This window comes from Canis aureus, chromosome 12, assembly GCF_053574225.1.
Source record: "Canis aureus isolate CA01 chromosome 12, VMU_Caureus_v.1.0, whole genome shotgun sequence".
Classification (NCBI taxonomy): domain Eukaryota; kingdom Metazoa; phylum Chordata; class Mammalia; order Carnivora; family Canidae; genus Canis; species Canis aureus.
The window spans coordinates 46,410,048-46,429,247 of NC_135622.1; the positions used below are offsets into that span (position 1 = coordinate 46,410,048).

Genomic DNA, 19,200 nt, shown 5'->3' on the forward strand with positions numbered 1-19,200 from the left:
TCTCTCCCTCTCTCTGTGTCTATCATGAATAAATCTTTAAAAAAAATAAACTCTTTTAATATATATCATTTTCCTACAGGAAAATTAAAAAAAAAATCTAAACACTCTTAAAGTCAACTCCAGTCACTCTTGGGGTAGGAAATCACTGGACAATTAGGAATCTCTAAAAAATAAAGCCCAGTGATCACAAAAGTACCTGTCTTATATTAAAAAACAGCTCTCTTCATCCATCTCTTGCTGTCTTCTAAACAGAGGATCACAAACTGATGAGATCATAATCTACAAGAAAAATAACTTTGAGGATCCCAGTACAGTTTGTATTAAGCTAAATCTATCTTAAGCATTCAAGTATGATCCTACTGTACACCAAAGAATAAGGACCACGAATAATGTCAATCTGCAGAGCAGGGAAAGAAATGTCATCTGTCTTACTTCAGGACATTTCACTGAGCCATAAGTGACTGACCTCTATCATCCAGATAAAAGCAACAAACTCTGTCAAGAATCCTACTGCAAAAAAAAAAAAAAAGAAAAAAAGAAAAAAGAATCCTACTGCATCACTGTACCAGTCAATACATATTTGCTGACACCATCGTACGCCACATTCCATTGAGCTCCTGTCCTCAAGGACCTCTCAGTCTAGAATAAAAGTCACACACAAGTGACAATCTAGTCATGAGAAATATCAGGATGCTTTAGGAACACAAGATGGGGATGCCTGGGTGGCTCAGTGGTTTGGCGTCTGCCTTCAGCCCAGGGCGTGATCCTGGAGACCCAGGACCGAGTCTCACATCGGGCTCCCTGCATGGAGCTTGCTTCTCCCTCTGCCTGTGTCTCTGCCTCTCTCTCTCTCTCTCTGTGTGTGTCTCTATGAATAAAGAAATAAAATCTTAAAAAAAAAAAAAAAAAAAAGGAGCACAAGGCAGTGCTCCTAAGTGGCCTGGGAGTAAGAGTGCTACCGGGAGACCTGACGACCAGTCTTTAAGGGTCCGTGAGAACAGGAGGGCAGGTGAGCCTCAGTATGGATGAGTGTTGAGACACTGGGGTACAGAGATTGCAGAGAAAGGTAGTGGTCTCCTCCTCATTCCTCATTATAGGCTTTAGACTAGGGGCCATTTTCCCATTCTTTACTTTCCCCCATACACCTGACCCAATACTGGTCCCCAAGATATGTATGAGGTAAACAGTTCCTGAATAAGTGAGGCAGCAAAATGACTGACCAACATCATATTAGTGAGTCTCTCAGGGCCAAAGAGCCTTCTTATCTTCGTAACAATGATCTGCCTTTGTTTTCTGGAACAAGCAAAACAAAGCACTTCCCTCTTCAGAGCCACACACACATTTTTTTTTTTTAATGACTTATAATACCAGCTGGCTACTTTTGCTACACAGGAGTAAAAAACTGGAACCTTCAACTCAAAATTAACTCCTATATTGGCAAGTTTAAAATGTGTAAATGTATTACAAGCCCAACTACTGGTTCTCTGGGCAGCTTTTCCTGAATCCCTCCTTCTGCCTCCCAAAGAAAGAAGCTTTGCCTCTTGGGCCATGGCTCCCTGCCCTGATTTTGTGACACCTGTCACCCCCACTCCACTCGCTGTCCATGTCTTCCTCTCCCTCCTGTCTTCCAGTTTGCTGAATGTGAGTGGAGAAATGAAAGAACAGAAAGATTATCACACACTTGAAAATTCCTCAGTAGGTGAAATTACTGCGGGTTCCTATTCTAAAACTCAGAGGAAATGCTTTTGTAGATTTTTTAATGAATACAGAGTAATTACAAGACTTCTAAATTGACTAGGTTTCTCCCAAACCTAGAGCTTCTAAGAGTGAATGAATGAATGAATCTTACTTACCTTTCCATAATTTGGGTCCTTTTTTGTCATATAAAAAGGGTTGTATACTTCAGTATCATAAAGGTCTCCAAATACAATTTCCTTTAGAAAGAAAAAAATCACACCTAAGAGCAAATCACTGCATACAGACATGTTTTGCAAGATTCAAAGAGCCAAATGCTTTATTCTGTTTTTATATAAAATCATCGATTCAAAGGGTTAGAAGAAACCTCAGAAGTAATTTAGACTCCAATGAGAGCCTATCACCTTTGATGAGAAGTAATCATCAAGCTTTAGTCTGAAGTCATCAACTAGCCATAATCTGAGAACTTTCTGCTCTTTTGGTCGTTCTTACCACCAGTCTGTCTATAGGCAGAGCTGAAATCTGCCTTGTCACTGCCAGGAAGAGATACTAGTTCTCTACCCCGAAGCAACGCAAAATTTATCTAATCCATCACCAATATGTCAGCCTTTTAAAGTTTTTATTCTCTCTCCTGTCATCTCTTCCTCAGGCTAAATATCCTATATTCCTTCCTATTCTTCCTCTCATGAAGTGTTGTCAAGCCTCCACCCTCTTCTAAATGGTTCTGCAACTGGTGAAAGTCCCTTCTACAGTGTGAATCAGGAGTGACAAGATAGCAATGGTGAGGGGAAGGGGAGGTTTTGATGCTTCCCACTCTAAGTACCACCTTCCTTAATATAGCCTAAGAGCCCAGATGATTTCTTAGAAGTCAGTCGACTCTACACTGAATTTATTGTCATATAAAACCACTCACACTTAGGGGCACCTGGGTGGCTCAGTCAGTTGAGCATCTGCCTTTGGCTCAGGTCATTATCTCAGGGTCCTGGGATTGAGTCCTGCATCAGGCTCCCTGCTGAGTGGGGAGTCTGCTTCTCCCTCTCCTTCTGCCCCTCCCAACTCCCACTCATGCTCTCTCATGCACGTTTTTTTTTTTTTTTTTTTTTTAAGATTTTACCCAGCACTTGTGATGTGACTCAGTTATGGACAATGAGACCTAAGGGGAAATCTGCTAGGAGTTTCTGGGGACTCTTCTTGCTTCCAGATCAAGGGATCAGGTATAAGAAAAGGGTACCCTGGCACCATTCCTTACCCCTTCTTCCTGCCTTGAGCACAGACAGATCTAACACCTGAAGCTGTAAGTAATCAAATGTGCTTACAAATATAAGGGTGATGAGGAAAAACTGAAAATATTAAGATAGCAGAAAAGAATTATAGGAAAAAACATGGGTGATTAATGACATTGTTATGCTGCCAGAACCCACCAGAAAACCACCTACCTCTCAATTTCTTGTTAAGTAAATAATAAATGTCCTTATGGTTTAAGCTGCTCTTCTCTTTACATTTACCTAAAAGCATTCCCGATAAATCTAGTTCCAAATCAATACTTCTATTCTCTCCTTCTGAAACTCCAAGTTTAAAAATGTGTAGGGTGTATTACAATTCCAGGAATTCATCATAAACACAAAAATGTTAGGACTGTTTGAATAACCAGTGAAAATGTTGGCTTAAAAAAAAAAAAAGAAAATGTTGGCTTGATTCTATAAATTATACTTTATTAAAAAAAAAACCTCACAGTACCCTTTTATTGGTGTGCTTTTAAAAATATTTAAAATTTTCTTTCATTTTTTTCCAACCCTCTGTATTAAATTGTCTGTAATTCTCTGCTGAAGAGGCTCTGCAACATTTTCAATCATTTTTTATGTAACATCTCTTTTCTTCTTTCCTTAAAAATATCCAGATGTTGAGAATATGTATCCAATCTCTAATGAAATGATACAAACAAGGAAAACAAATTATTAAGAAGTTTTCCACTTACCCTCATTTGAGTAAGGGGAGGAAACACTTATTTCCACTCCTAAGCTCTCAACATATTCAGGTCACAAGGTCCTCGCATAAGATAACTGAAGAACATAGTAAAGTTCAGAAAGAGAACCTGAGAGCATAGAGGAAGAACCCAGAAAAAGTTCTAAACCAGAGTGTGCCTTCAGGTTACACCACATCCAAACTATTTCTAATTCATGAACCTCTTGCTTCTTTTTAAAGATTTCAAAGAGTTCCTATCACCCATTGCATGTCTCCAGCCTCCATCATCAGTAAGGTCTGTGACAAAATTGGTATAATAGAGCATTAGACTTGCTCCAGCAGGGCCTCTCTCTGAATCTACAGGAGAGCAATCCCACCTACCTTTTTTGATGCTCAAATGAGAATATATGTGAACTTCCTTTATAAATTATAAATTACAATACAAATGTTAAAGTATCATTTTAACACTAAACTTCACTCTCTCATTAAAATTCCTTAAAAAATTAAATTAAATTAAATTAAAATTCCTTTGGGGCACCTGGGTGGCTCAGTGGGTTAAGCATCTGACTCTTGGTTTTGGCTCAGGTCACAATCTCATAGGTCATGAGATGGAGTCCCTCATAGGGGTCCTCAGGGAGTCTGCTTGAAGTTTCTCTCTCTCTCTGCCCTTCCCCTGACTTACTCTTTCTCTAAAGTAAATGAATATATTATTATTTTTTTAAGATTTATTTATTTATTTATTCATGAGAGGCACAGAGAGAGAGGCAGAGTCACAGGCAGAGGGAGAAGCAGGCTCCATGCAGGGAGCCCGATGTGGGACTTGATCCCAGATCCTGGAATTAGGCCCTGAGCCGCAGGCAGATGCTCAACCGCTGAGCCACCCAGGCGTCCCTGAATATCTTATTTAAATTAAAACTCCTTTAAGTTTATTGGGGCATTGAGGTGTCTGAGTCGGTTATTGAGGTGTCTGAGTCGGTTAAGTGTTTGACTCTTGGGGATCCCTGGGTGACTCAGCGATTTGGCACCTGCCTTTGGCCCAGGGCACGATCCTGGAGTCCCAGGATCAAGTCCACATCGGGCTCCCAGCATGGAGCCCACTTCTCCCTCCTCCTGTGTCTCTGCCTCCCTCTCAATCTCTGTGTCTATCATGAATAAATAAATAAGTAAATCTTTAAAAAAAAAAAAAGTGTTTGACTCTTGTTTTCAGCTCAGGTCAGGATCTCAGGGTCATGAAATCAAGCCCAGCATGAGGCTGCAGGCTCAGTGGGGAGTCTGCTTGAGATTCTCTCCCTGTTCCCTTCCCCCCACTCACACTCTCGTTCTCAAACATAAGTAAATCTTAAAAAAAAAAAATCTCCCCCCCCACCTCATACTCCCTCTCTACCTCTCTCCAACAAAAAAAGAAAAAGAAAAAACTCCTTTATTAATTTCATAGTAACTCTCAGTACTAATTAGTCATTACCCTTAAATACTATTTCTGATGGTTTTACATATCTCCATGTGATGTGGGAACAAATGAAAAAGAGGTGAGTTTTAGTCAGAAAGAATTTCTATTCGGTACTAGAACAAATAGGGGAAGCAGTGAGAACAATCTCTCAGATCCCTTACAGCCAGATCTAGGAATCCTGACCTCTCTGTGATCCTGCAAGGAGGTGGTGCAATCTCAGATCTATGCTGTACAAATAAATGAATCAGAAGCGGCTCCTTCTCCCAGCAAAATGAAGTTCTGTGATACAGTAACATCCTCTTGGCCATGCTGCTCTGCAGCACTCTTGCTTACCTAGAACACACTTGAAGTTTGTAGGGTCCACAGTCTGTAGCCAACTCTTACCTTCGCAACATAATTTTCTCTAAATAATATCACATGTACAGCTTCATCAATGTCTTCTCTAGCTAATGCCTAAAATTACAGAATTGAATATTAAGACATAAATCCTGAAGAAACCAACCAGAATGACAAAATTCATTGTATTTTACCAGTCGTTTTACTGTGTAACTACCACCTGTACCTCAAAGAATATTTTGTAACTTTTTATTAAGGAAATTTTCAAACATGATTCTCTGTGAATCCATCACCCAGGTTCAATAATTATCAATTCAGAGTAAATCTTAGTTCATCTAAATTCCTGTTCACTCTCCCCTGCCCCCCAACCCAGAGTATTCTGAAACAAATGCCTTACATATCAGACCACGAGATCATTTTTTTTAAGTACTAGAAAGCTTACTAACTAAAGGGATCCTCTATCAAATGAATCCTCTTTTCAGGCATTCACTAGTTATGTTGTAAAGGGCTCCTGAAGTTCCTGACTTCTGCTCGGTCTCTTTATAAGTCAAAACCTCTTTTTTAGTCAAGAAAAGACAGTGGCAGTTCCTGGCCAAGGACTAAAATGGACTTACATCTAGTGACGTGCTGTTTCCACTATGGGTTTGGGTACAGCTGATGCACTTAAAATCTCACCTTAGGGCTTTTCACTTGCCACCATCTTCTAGCTTTTATGCTTATAAGGAACAAATGGAGAGGTAATAAAAATCTAGTATCTGGAAGAGAAATGCGATTACCTAAAAGAACTAGTGTAAAAAGATACAGGTTCTTAAAACTATGGTATTCAACCTCTGGCTCTTGTGCAGTTCTGCCACAATAAATGCATCAAAACAAACTGAACCCCAAACTCAAAAAACAAATCTGGGAATAAGAGAGATCTCAAAAAGGAGAGTTGTAGTTTTATCCATACATTTAACACCTTCAAATGAAATCTAAAATAATATTCAGACAGCTATTTGGGTCTTCAAAATAACACTCTTGGTAATATAAGCAGAATCTTGCTTTAAAGCCTTCTTAGACTTATTTTAGGACAGCAATTGAAAAAGTCAATTAAATGTTTTCCACTGATGCCACAAACAGAATAAATCAATAGATTTGGAGAAGTAGAAACATCTACTTTAACAAACATCTTAGATAACTACATTTTTTTAGTCATCCTATTAACATTATTGGCAAGAGTTATAAATACTATTAGTCAGGCATCTGACTTTTGACCCCCTTTTTTAAGGAAACAGTTTTTGCCTTCGATACCTCCTTCTTCGTGATTTCACCAGAAAACAGTAAGGAAGGTGTTAAGGATTTCTGGCAGCACTTTTGAAACCCACAGCTTTCTGTGCACACACACACAAATATTAAAGGTCTCATCACTTTTTGTGCTAGCAGAGCAAAAGGAAGGATATATCCAAGAGCTTTTCTTTACAGTGCGACACATTATAGGATCACATAAAATAATGAAACTTTCTTTATGAGGATATCATTGTTTTACCCAGACCCTTAAGTATCAGAATTCACTGGTAAGCACAGCCTGGGCTCGGGGACACCTGCCTGAACCTCCTGCAGCCACAGTGGGGGACACTCAGACCACACTTTGAGCCATATTTGATCCTGGATCATTCATTCCCATTCAGTGCATTTTTTCCAGTGTCTAGTCTCCACCAGGCACTGTCCTGGTTCTGTAGTCACTACAACCATGACTGAGACAACATAGTTCTCAAGGGATAGGATTAATGTCCTATTGCCCAAATAACTGACATCCCAAGACCCCACTTTCCTTTACCTCCATGAAAGCAACTGACTGGGGCTCTGGCCATTCTTTTAATTTCTCTGGCCTGAAATGTTCACCGTAGGTGGGCACTTTCTTGGAAGCCACAGGTAATAGAATTCCTGAAGGGAGAGAGTAAACTGAAGAGACTTAGGCAGAAAGGGTTTGAATCCTGGCTCTGCCACGTGGTAGAGTTGCTAAGTAAAATAAACAGAAAGAAATCCTTGGCACCTGGGTTTTGAAAAGGGTCATGATGCTTCCTCCACATGTTGCCAGGGGGTCACCTGCCCAGCCTGGGCCACCCTCTACTCCTGCCATGCCACCATTGCACCATGGAGGGCCCCACCCCCACCCTGACTGCCACCCCACACCCCTGGGGCCCCGCAGGTCTCGGTGGAGTGCCTGGCCACTGGGATCTCTATCTAACCCACCACTAACCCACTGCCAGCCAGTGAACCAGTGAACCGAGGATTGTGAGAGAGGAAAAGGGAGTGTCCTTGTAAAACCAGACTAAAGTACTGGGCTGAAACCTGAGCCCCACTTCCCTGGATGCCCCTTAGATCAGGGATCTAAGGGATTAGGGATGTCAAGGGTGGGGGAGGTCATGGAGGAGGAGAGCCCAGGGAGAGGCCGCACCCATGCACATGGAGCTTTAAACTGCCCAATCCAACACCACCCTAGGTTGTTTCAAATAAATGGACATTTTGCAAACGAATACTAGAGATATATGGTTTACCTGTGTGATCTAGGTCTACATACGATTAGGAGAGGGATGACTTTTAGTGTTCTCTTTGCCTAAGGAAAACAAAATTCTGCTCCCCTGTGTTCTAAGCCTTACTGTGTCAGACTCATCATGAGCCAGAGGATGATCTGCAGAATCAGAATCAGCAAGTGGGTAATCATACTCAAAATGAATTCTTAAATTTTCTAGACTGTTAGAAAAACCTGGGGAAAATATGCAGCAGTGGATTTTAAGGGTGCCTGACCAAAAGGGGCACTACCTTGATTTAGGAAAGATCAAGTAAATTGAGATAGGCACTCAGTAAGGTAGCTATCATTATTTTTATTGGATTTTTCAGACAATATTTAACTTCTGGGGAAAATACATTTGCAATAGCTGTCAATACATGGTAGTGTGATTTCTTAATTATCATACAAACACTGAACTCAAAAATGAAGTGTTTACTGCAGGTGCTTGAGTCCCTTCCTTGGTCCTCACCCTGAATAGATCCTGCTGGCAGATGGCTTCCTCTGGAACAGCCTTCTTTTGTGTCCTCTTACCAACCAAGGATCAGAGTGTGTGCTCTTTGGTTGCTAAAACCTTCTGAAGGTGACAGGAAAGAAGAGTTAACATGTGATAGAGGAATGGGGAGCTTATGAGAGCAGAAAGAGTTCCTCAGCCCAGCTGACCTGACCTCCCTGAAGCTTAGTCCTGCCAGAGGTGAGTGACTCATCTCACAGGCAAAGGCCCCACCTAAACCTGCCTCAGCCTCTGCTCACTCTATCTGGATTCAAAACATGCAGAAATTCTGGGATACAACCAACCCTATCATGGGGGAGGGGAGGGCGGTCACTGATGCGTGATATGAGTTGAAGGACTCCCTATGGGGTCCTCTTTCAGATTGTCAGGATGTCTGGAGTACTAATTTACACTACAATCATTGTGACTTAGAAAAGACTACCTTCCTTTATTCCCTTTTTTCAAACCTCTGAATCTTAATCTTCCACTTTCACTATCAGCTGAAAAATGACCTTCTCACTTCACTGAGAAAATGAGGTAAACAGAAGTAAACAATGTTCCTTCACAAAATTTACCAAGCCATATCCACATACTCTGCCTTCTTTCCTTTTACAATGCATGCATGGCTTGTACTGTACTCCATTTGAGTCCTGAATCCCACCTCTTTACAAGTAAAGGGGGTAGGGAGCATAGGGGAACTATTTTAACAAGAAAAGTTAGAAAAGGCTTCTTCTCTGAGAAGGTATTTGTGCAGAGGTCTGGGTGAACTGAGGGAATGAGACATGGAGAGATCTGGGGAAAGAGTGTTCCAGGTAGGACTGACAGAAGCAAAAGCCTGAGATGGGAGTGAAGTTGATATGCTCAGAAAACAGAAAAAGGCTGGTGAGGCTGGAGCATAGTGCATGTGAAGAGAAGGCAGGAAGTGAGGTTGGAGGGGAGGCAGGTGCCTAATGGTACAGGGACTTAGAGACCATGGTAAGGAATTAGAATAAAATCCAAAGTGTGAAGGGAAGCCATTCAAAGGTTTTGAGGAGAGGAGAAATCAGGTCTAACAGTTTTAAAAGAATATAGCTTCTGCATGGAGAATGGATTATACAGGGGCAACCGCAGATGCAGGAAAACCAGTTAGGAGGCCAGTGCATTAGGCCAGTTAGGATCACAATGGCTTGAACTGGTGAGAGTGGTAAGAAACCAAAAAGTAAATAAGCAGACAGAGCTCAGTACCTGTTAAGACATGGGAAGGGAGGGAAAGCAAAAATCAAAGACAGCTCATAGATCCTGATTGTATTATAATCTGATTCCCCTGAATGAGGGGAAATCTGGAGGCAAAGCAGGTTTGGCAGTAAGAGGGACACAAATACAAAAGTAAACACTAATCCTTTGGGGGACTGGTTACATTCAAGATACTCATACCAATCAATATAACATATATTTATAAGGTATCAGTATAAATCAACTGTTTTTTTTTTTCCTTGCTGTCCATTTAAATCTGTTCTGTTGGGGTACCTGCATGGCTCAATCAGTTAAGTGGCTGCCTTCAGCTTGGGTCATGATCTTAGGGTCCTGGGATAGAGCCCCACGTTGGGCTTCCTGCTCAGTGGGGAGTCTGCTTCTCCCTCTGCCCCTCCCCCTGCTTGTGTGTGTGTGTGTGTGCGCGCGCGCGCGCGCGCACTCTCTCTCTCTCTCTCTCTCTCAAATAAATAAAACCTTTAATAAATAAAATAAACCTGTTCTGTTGATGTAGTTCTTCTGCCCCACTACACCTGTTTTATTTTCTTCATTGCATTCATTGCTAGCTCACATATTACATTTATTTGTCTGTTCCCCTTCCCCATCAAAATGTAAGCTCCTCAAGATTAGAGATTTACCTCTTTTGTTTACCAGTATGTCCCTCAAATACTGCCTGGCTCAGAGTAGGTGTTTATTAAAATTCTGAGGAAGAGGGAATCCTTGGTGGCTCAGTCAGCTAACCATCTGCCTTTGGCTCAGGTCATGATCTCAGGGTCCTAGGCTAGAGCCCAATTTGGGGCTCAGTGGGAATCTGCTTGCCCCTCTTCCTCTGTCCCTCCCCCTGTTCATGCTCTCTCTTTCTCTCTCTCAAATAAAATCTTAGAGAGAGAGCAAAAAAAGAGAGACAAAATGCATAGGGATGTGGGAGAGGGAGAGGGAGAAACAGACTACCCCCCTGAGCAGGGAGCCCAACATGGGGCTCAATCCCAGGACCTTGAGATCATGACCTGAGCCGAAGGCAGCTACTTAACTGAGCCACCCAGGCACCCAAAATCTTTAAAAAAATTTTGAGGAAGAAAGTAACAAGCACATGGGAAGATGCTAAAACATGACAGTAAAAGGAGTTAAACTACAAAATAAAATTTTAATAAGACATCCATGTGTGAGTAAAAAAAAGTAGCTCCCTTATCCTTTGTGGGTAGGAATAGGGAAATGGAGAGACAGACAGAAAGGATAAGATAGAACTAACATGCCATTCCTATAATGATTTCTAACCAGGAGATGGGGAAGGTGGCTGTGACTTCTCCAAATCCACTCCTAAAAGAAGCTCTACTCCAGGTCCTCAGGACACACAAGAGTGGAGAACTGAAGGGGAGAAGTGGCAGGTAGACCTGGAAGCAGTAGACCCAGTCACATGGCTACAAGGTTTAACTGTAGTTACCTTAGGATGAGAAACCTGTGCTGTGTGAACATCTGTATTTCTATACATTTTACATTTTTTAATTTGGGGGCTTTTACTTAAATTTTCCTACACTGGGGTATCCCTGGGTGGCTCAGTGGTTTAGCACCTGCCTTCAGCCCAAGGCATGATCCTGGAGTCCCGGGATCGAGTCCCACATCAGGCTCCCTGCATGGAGCCTGCTTCTCACTCGGCCTGTGTCTCTGCCTCTCTCTGTGTGTGTGTGTGTGTCTCTCATGAAAAAATAAGTAAAATCTAAAAAAAAAAAAACAAAAATAAATAAATAAATAAATAAATAAGTAAAATCTTAAAAAAAATTTTTCCTACACTGAATTTAGTACACGGTCCTTTTGAAAATTTTCTGCCTGTCTTAGTTGAATTAAGGGGAACAAAATTTGAGGCCTGGCTTGGGCATGATAAGTGGTAAATGGTAAAGATGATGGTGAAACAAAAGAAGGGTTAATAACATTCATAAGAGGGAGGTGGAAAAATCTGATAGCTCACCCACCAGAGGGCATGTCCATTGTGTAATAACTCCCAGGGCAATTCTCCTCATTCCCTCTGAATAAAGGAAGCTGCTTCTCAGTTTCTTCTACCTAATCCCTTGCCTTGTTTGGGGTAAAGGGGTGCAGCCCACTGCCTCCTCTCCTCCTAAAAACCTGTCATACAGAGAAGCTCCCAGCTGCTCAGATTTTGGTATCAGCAATTGCTGCCCGTGTATGGCAAAAATGACCATCCCAGCTCTCACCGCATACTGGGCCCCATCCCTCTCTATCTTCTGCTGAGGGTCAAGGAAGTGACCTTCAGAATTGGCCTCTTTCTTCTTTCTCTCATGAAAACATAGAGGTTCTTTTTCCAGAAGGGATGATCCTTTGTTTCTGTAGGAAGGAACCAGAAAGTATTCTCTTAAATACCCAACTCAATTGTAGCATTTATTTTTTTTTTTACTTTGAAGTTGTTGAGTTCAATATGAATCTACACATTTTTATTTAAAAGAAACTCAAATAAATAGCATTATCTTGTTCTAAAAATAGTTTCATTTGCAATCTCTTTGCTGCTTAATCAAACAGCTAACTGAGGCTCTTTCAGAGTACATAACCCCCTCATAGAGCTGTTTGTTGTGTCTTCCTGAGGAAGGTCTAACTGCCAAAGACAAATATGCCTTCTCCACCCCCAACGCCATAACTGGGACATTTCCCTAATTTATAGACAGAGGGTAGCTCATAGACTTAAGCCTCTAGTCTAAAATATAGGCCCTAAAAAAAATAAAAAATAAAAATAAAAATAAAATATAGGTCCTCTGGCACACTAATATGCAATATTCTCCTGATATCTGGGTCCTACTCTGCTAGAGGAGATATTTGAGGACTCCCTTTCTTTTATATCATATATAGAAATTAAATAGGATTCAAATGTTTACTATCCTAACACCTGACCCAAACAGATCCACGAGACTGTGACACTTGAGGGATTGTAGAGAAACTTACTCTTTTGAAACCTAGTATGAAAGAGTGATTTTAACTTATTCTATCTTTTAAAGGCCTTTGGCTACCAAGTGAATAGGGCTTAGTTCCAATACTTCCTATTATCCCTTAATTTCAACTCCCATTCAAAAAGCAGTCAATTGTTTGGGTTTGTTTGTTTGTTTTTTTTTTTTAAGATTTTATTTATCTGTTCATGAGAGACAGAGAGAGAGAGAGAGAGACAGAGGCATGAGAGAGAAGTAGGCTCCATGCAGGGAGCCCGAAAAAAGCAGCCAATTGTTAAACCACACCTCTAGGACACTGAGAAGTCCACAATGTCCAGCCCCATCTCTAATAGTCCTCTGTTTCTAAAATTAGTAATTAATCATTCTCTCTGCTGCCCATGCCAGCATCAAGCATCTCTGAAAGTCCTCTGGCTTCTGCCACACTGCATTTATTCATCAAATTCTGAGCCTATTCAGAAAAAGGAAAGGGTACTGCAGCTTACTTTGGGGCTTTTTTGGAACAGAGAATTGTATGCCAACCTCCTAAACAACATCACCAAAGCTCATTTTTCTTTTGCTTTAGTAGGTTCTTTTTTATTATTATCAACAGTTTTACTAGGTGTAATTTACACACCATAAAATTCACCCATTTTACATATAGAAGTCAATGATTTTTAGTATATTTAGAGTTGTACAACCATCACCATGACCTAATTTTAGAACATTTCTGTCAGTCTAAAAACCTCATTCTCATTTACAATTACTATCCATTCCCAACCCTAGCCCTAGTCCAACAACAATCCACTTCTTATCTCTATAGATCTGTCTTTCTGGATATTTCCTAGAGATAGAATCATATATGTGGTCTTTTGTGATTGTCTTATTTCATGAAGTATAATAGTTTTTAAGTTCATTCATTTAGTAACATCTATCTGTACTTCTCTTCCTTTTAATCATCAAATACTCCATGTATAGTTATAGCACATTTTTAAATTTTATTTTATTTATTTATTTATTTAAAGATTTATTTATTTTTTATTTATGATAGACACAGAGAGAAGAGAGAAAGAGGCAGAGACACAGGAGGAGGGAGAAGCAGGCTCCATGCCGGGAGCCCGACCTGGGACTTGATCCCAGGACTCGGGGATCGCACCCTGGGCCAAAGGCAGACGCCAAACCGCTGAGCCACCCAGGGATCCTCTAGCACATTTTTTTTCCCTAGCACATTTTTCAAAAAGATTTTTTTAAAAGCGAGAGACAGCGCAAGAGGAAGAACGGCAGAGGGAGAGGGAGAAGCAGACTCCCCGCTGAGCAAGGAGACCAACATGGGGCTCAATCCTAGGACTCCAGGATCATGACCTGAGCTGAAGGCAGACACTTAACTAAGCACCCAGGCACCCTGGATATAGCATATTTAATTTATCCATTCACTAGCTGATGAATATTTGGGTTGTTTCCACTTTTTGGCTATTGTGAATAATATTGCCAAGATCACTTACATGTAAGCCTTTATGCGAACCTATGTTGCCATTTCTCCTAGGTAGAAGTTGAATTGCTGGGTCACATGGTCATTTAACTTTTAACGTTTTGAGAAACTGCCAAAGTATTTTCCAAAGTTGCTGCACCATTTTACATTCCCTGCAGCAACTCTGAGGGATCTCATTAGTCGCAATCAGATAGTTAAACATGTAATTATATAGAGAAATCTCTTACTTTAATTCCGTACCTAGGCAATTGAGATGATTCCCTCTGTCACACACTACCACCACTGTTCTCATAACATCTTTTCACTCTGGGTATACCTACTATCCACCAAAATTAGTCCAAAATTCCATTTTGTTTCGATTCCAATTAAAAATCTCCTAACCTTTAACTTTGAGTTGTTAGCAATTTATTTCCTGTGATTATTTCTGAATGTTTTAGCAATTTGTTCTTTAAAACCAGACAAAGTTAAGGAAAGTTGCCACTTCACCCAGTCATGGAGGCAAGAGATGCCTGAGGTCACACCACAAGACTGTGGTATATGCCTCAGTACTGCTCCAGCAACATGAAAGGATGGCAGGGGGTAGAAACACAGCCAAGCATTTTTAATGGAAAAAAAGCAAAGTTATGGAATAACAGACTTACTTGTAAATGACTGCTTTTTTTTCTTGCTGAGATTCCACAGGATGAGAAGCTCTTGTCAAAGGTTTCAAATCAAAACTACAATCATTAAAATTCATTTTCACTTTTAACCTTTAACAAGATAACATCTGTGAGGACACTTTGAAAACAAAACTATCTTACATGTATACAGAAATTATTGTTACACATTGACTGCTATATATATTGTCCAAAAGACCAAAGACCATTATTTCAAACTAGTGTACATTCTTGAGTGTTTAAGAGTTACTGAAACCATGATAGAGATTGGTTACTGAGAACCTAGAACTAGGTAGACAAAGTTGAAAGCACTCCCTCTCTACTAGGAGCTTATACTGTAATGTAAAAAGAAGCCATAGCAATTGTGTCATTTATGAGCATAAACATAAAGTGCTTTCCCAAGGGAGATCTGAAACACTCCAATTTCTATCCTATGTTACCATTTGATTCCTCCAGTCTTACCCCTTCTTGAGAGCTGACTGCAAGAGTGATACTGGCCCTGTGAGGAGCATCTGTTTTGCTGATACAGATTATGTCAGAACTGGTATGGTCCTGAGGCCAGTAGCAAGAAGAAATTTCCTGATCACAGCAGAAATAACATATACCCCTCGGCCAGGGAGTTCTGCATCGTGATTTTGGAACTTGTTTCTGAAACTCAGCCCTGTTTCTTAGGACTTCCCAATTTTTGTAAGCAGTAGAAAGCTTCAATCAATGACTCCTTTTCTAGGGTAGATTCAGTCATTTGAAAGTGAAAGTGTGGGCATTATCCTAACTTTCTCAGTTTATCCAGCATGCAAATATTTGGCCACACAAAGAACTAATGGAAAGGATCAATCTGATCCTGATTTAGTCCGAATGGATTTTCCTAGAGAATGTGAATTTTGAAATATGCTTTGAGAAAAGGAAATAAATGAGTATAGCAAACATCTGGATTAGTGTATAAAATAAAAAGATAAGGGGCTCAGGTCATAATCTCAGGGTCATGGAATTGAGCCCCACATTGGGCTCCATGCTCAGTGCTTAAGTCTGCTTAAGAGTCTCCCTCTGCCTCCCCACCGTACTCTCTCTCTCTCTCAAATAAATAAATATTAAAAAAATAAAAAGATGGAAAGATTTCCTGATCTTTCTTGATATATCTGAGAAGGGCTAATGCATTGGGTCATTTCTCTGCAGGAGCTTTTTCTAAGCAAGCCTTTCCTTAGAATCTTAAGAATGATAATAAATAGTAAAGGAATCCAAGGATAATGAAAACTTTGGAATAGACGGGTATTATCCAATTAGACCTGATCTCAACTACCTTTCTTTTTCCTTATAGCAAACTCTTCCAACAGTCTATAATACATCTTTACCTGAAAGGACCACCAGTGTATAAAACTCAGTATGAACAAAATTGAACTTATCCACTACCTTTCTGAATCTGTTCCTCTGTGCTCCTCCCTTTTGCTAATGGCATTACCATTTTCCTAGTGACCTACAATTAAATATCAGGATCTTCTTTGACTGCCACCCCTGGTCACTATATCTAATAATTACTTGTTCATGAAGCAAACATTGACTTTGTGCCACCCAATTACTATCCTTAAGGAATTTCCACTATATGTAAAGATAGAATATATATGACATGTATATATGTGGAACAAAATATATATATTAATGGCTGACCAGGAGCTCTGAGGCAGTGAACTTAAACAGTTTTGTTTATATACTCTTAAGAATTTTGAAAAATCACATATCCTCTTCTACATTTTATTATTTTTTAAAATTTATTTGACACAGAGAAAGAGACAGAAAGAACACAAGCAGGGAAGAGAGTCAGAGGGAGAAGCAGGCTCTCTGCTGTGCAGAAAGCTTTATGTGGGTTTTGATTCCAGGATCCTGAAATCATGATGTGAGCCAAAGGCAGACGCTTAACCGACTAAGCCACTCAGGCACTGCCTTCCTTGTACATTTTTTAAAAAAGATTTATTTATTCATGACAGGGGGGCGGGACAGAGACACAGGCAAAGGGAGAAGCAAGCTCCATGCAGGGAATCCTACATAGGACTTGATCCCGGGTCTCTAGGATCACACCCTGGGCCAAAGGCGGCGCTAAACCGCTGAGCCACCAGAGCTGCCCTACCTTGTACATTTTAAAGCTAACACCTAAAGTTTTCATTGTAAGTTTAAATAAGTTTGTTCTTGTTAAGAGGAAATTTTTAAAATATCAAGTATTTATTGGGATAAAATGAGTGTTGGTCTTACTACGAAACTTTTAGAATATTTATTTGATAAAATAGATTTTAACCATCATATTGATAAAGCACACCAAATCTGAAAGCAATCACGTAACACTGTTAGATGAGGATTACAGCCAATGTATTTTGAAAATTTTGGCAGTCACACAAAATATTCCAGTTATATTGAAAAAAAGTATCACTAAATTATCTAACTTTAACTATTCCAAATTCAGAGCAACCCAACAGAGACTAAGTACTCTGGCTTGCTCTTTTTTTTTTTTTTTTTAGATTTATTTAAGAGAGAGCACAAATGTGCAAGCCAGGAGAGGGACAGAGCAAAAGAGACAGTATCTCAAGTAGACTCCCCACTGAGTGCAGAGCCTGACTTGGGGCTTGATCCCATGACCCTGAGATCATGACCTGAGCTGAAATCAAAAGTCTGATGTTCAATTCACTGAACCATCCAAGCACCCCTACTACCCTGATTCTAAGGCAAGCCTTTAAATCAGTCAACTAATTAAAGTGAAATAAAATATATATGACAAGGAAATGCAGAAAGACCTGTGGGTTAAATTTCCTTGCTTCATCATTAAAAGAAGTCTCTCTAAAGCCAGTATTTTTATTTATCCCTTTATTTGGTACCCTAGAATTTTTTTTATACCCAGGTTGAAAGGTAGGACTTTCTTTTAAAAGTGGGTTAAGAGGGCAGCCCAGGTGGCTCAGCGGTTTAGCACCGCCTTCAGCCCAAGGCACGATCCTGCAAACCCGGGATTGAGTCTCACGTGGGGCTCCCTGCATGGAGCCTGCTTCTCCCTCTGCCTATGTCTCTGCCTCTCTCTCCCTGTGTGTTTCTCTCATGAATAAATAAATAAAATCTTTAACAAAAAAAAAAAAGGTGGGTTAAGAAATAATGTGAAAGCAAGCCTGTCCCCAAGTAGATCAATATTTAGAAGGAGAACAAATAGACTTCAGAATCTGGAAATTGAGTCCCTTAAGACTATTAGTGAATATCTACACTATTAGTGAATAGAAGCCCTCACTATATATACTAGTTTGAAATTCACTTCTTTGAGGGAACCCACTCACTCTTTGAGGTTTCACTAATCTCACAAGAAAGAAAAAAGCTCTTTAACACACACACACACACACACACACACACACACAGTAGAGGCCAGGAGTGTGGGAAGCTGGGTCTGTAGTGGTGGGCAGCAAGAATGAGTAGAATACACCTGAAGGCACATGCCAACAACAGAGTTAACAAGATACTGAGCCATGTGGGGATGCTAAACTTGAGACTGTCACACTGAGCTTATAAGCCTATGGACTTTTGAAGGGAGCTGATGCCGGCCCAGGTTGATGATATCCCAGCCACCAGCAGAGACAGAAACAAACAAATTCTCCCCCTGTTTGGGCCAATTAGCTACCCAAAGATAAAACTGTATAATTAAATCACAAATAAAATTCACTAAGCAAAGCACACAAGAAGGAAAACCATTATTATTGAGAGTTAGCAGGGAAAAGCAATAGATTTAGCTTCCCCAAAAAATAAAGAATTTGAAATAATCAGATACAGAATATAGTATACCAATGTATTTTATATTTTAAAGAAAGAAATGATCCAATCATCATGATAACAGTAAGAGCCTATCAGGAATGAACAAGCATATTGGAAGAAGGAAATTTAAGAAATTTAAATGTTAATATTGAACACAGTGAGAAAAGAATTAGTAAATTTGAAAATATATCCAAAGAAATTACCTAAAGAGATGGAAAATGAGAAAGATATTAAGATATAAGAAGATCTGGGGAAAAAAAAAAGATCTGGGGTGCTGGGGTGGCTCAGTTGGTTAAGCATTCGACTTTTGATTTGGGCTCAGGTCATGATCTCGGGGTCCTGAGATCCAGCCCCCATAAGGCTCCCTGCTCAGTAGGGAGTCTGTTTCCCTTCTCTCTCCTTCTGCCCCTCTCCCTGCTTGTGCTTGCTCTCTAATAAATAAATCTTTAAAAAAAGATTCTCTCTCCCTCTGCCCCTCCTCCTCAAAAAAATAGATATTTAAAAGTCTAATATATGTCTAATTTGAGAATTAGAATGGAAAGAATGAAGAAAAATCAATAAAGAGATCATTGCTGCAAATTTTCCTGACTGATGAAAACAGAATAGAGAGATACAGGAAGCACAATATATACCAGTAGGTTAAATAAAA

The 19,200-nt window shown here is 40.1% G+C and overlaps 1 protein-coding gene across 19 annotated transcripts in view; it reads right to left on the reverse strand.

The window, feature by feature from the left end:
* Positions 1-232: 232 nt before the first annotated feature.
* Positions 233-19,200, reverse strand: part of LOC144281129 (protein FAM228B-like) — a 35,235-nt gene continuing 16,267 nt past the window's right edge. For 11 of the 19 annotated variants that reach the window (XM_077843945.1, XM_077843932.1, XM_077843930.1 and 8 more), the window contains 3 exons: positions 14,766-14,873; positions 11,919-12,048; positions 8,285-8,565 (listed from right to left, as the gene is read on the reverse strand). In XM_077843945.1, coding sequence (XP_077700071.1) covers positions 8,533-8,565; positions 11,919-12,048; positions 14,766-14,873 — 271 coding nt within the window. In that variant the 3' untranslated portion in view covers positions 8,285-8,532. Of the gene's footprint in view, positions 280-1,853; positions 1,935-3,670; positions 3,788-8,284; positions 11,426-11,918; positions 12,049-14,765; positions 14,874-19,200 lie in introns of those variants that run through there. The other 8 variants (XR_013349576.1, XR_013349575.1, XM_077843942.1 and 5 more) reach the window with 8 other exon arrangements.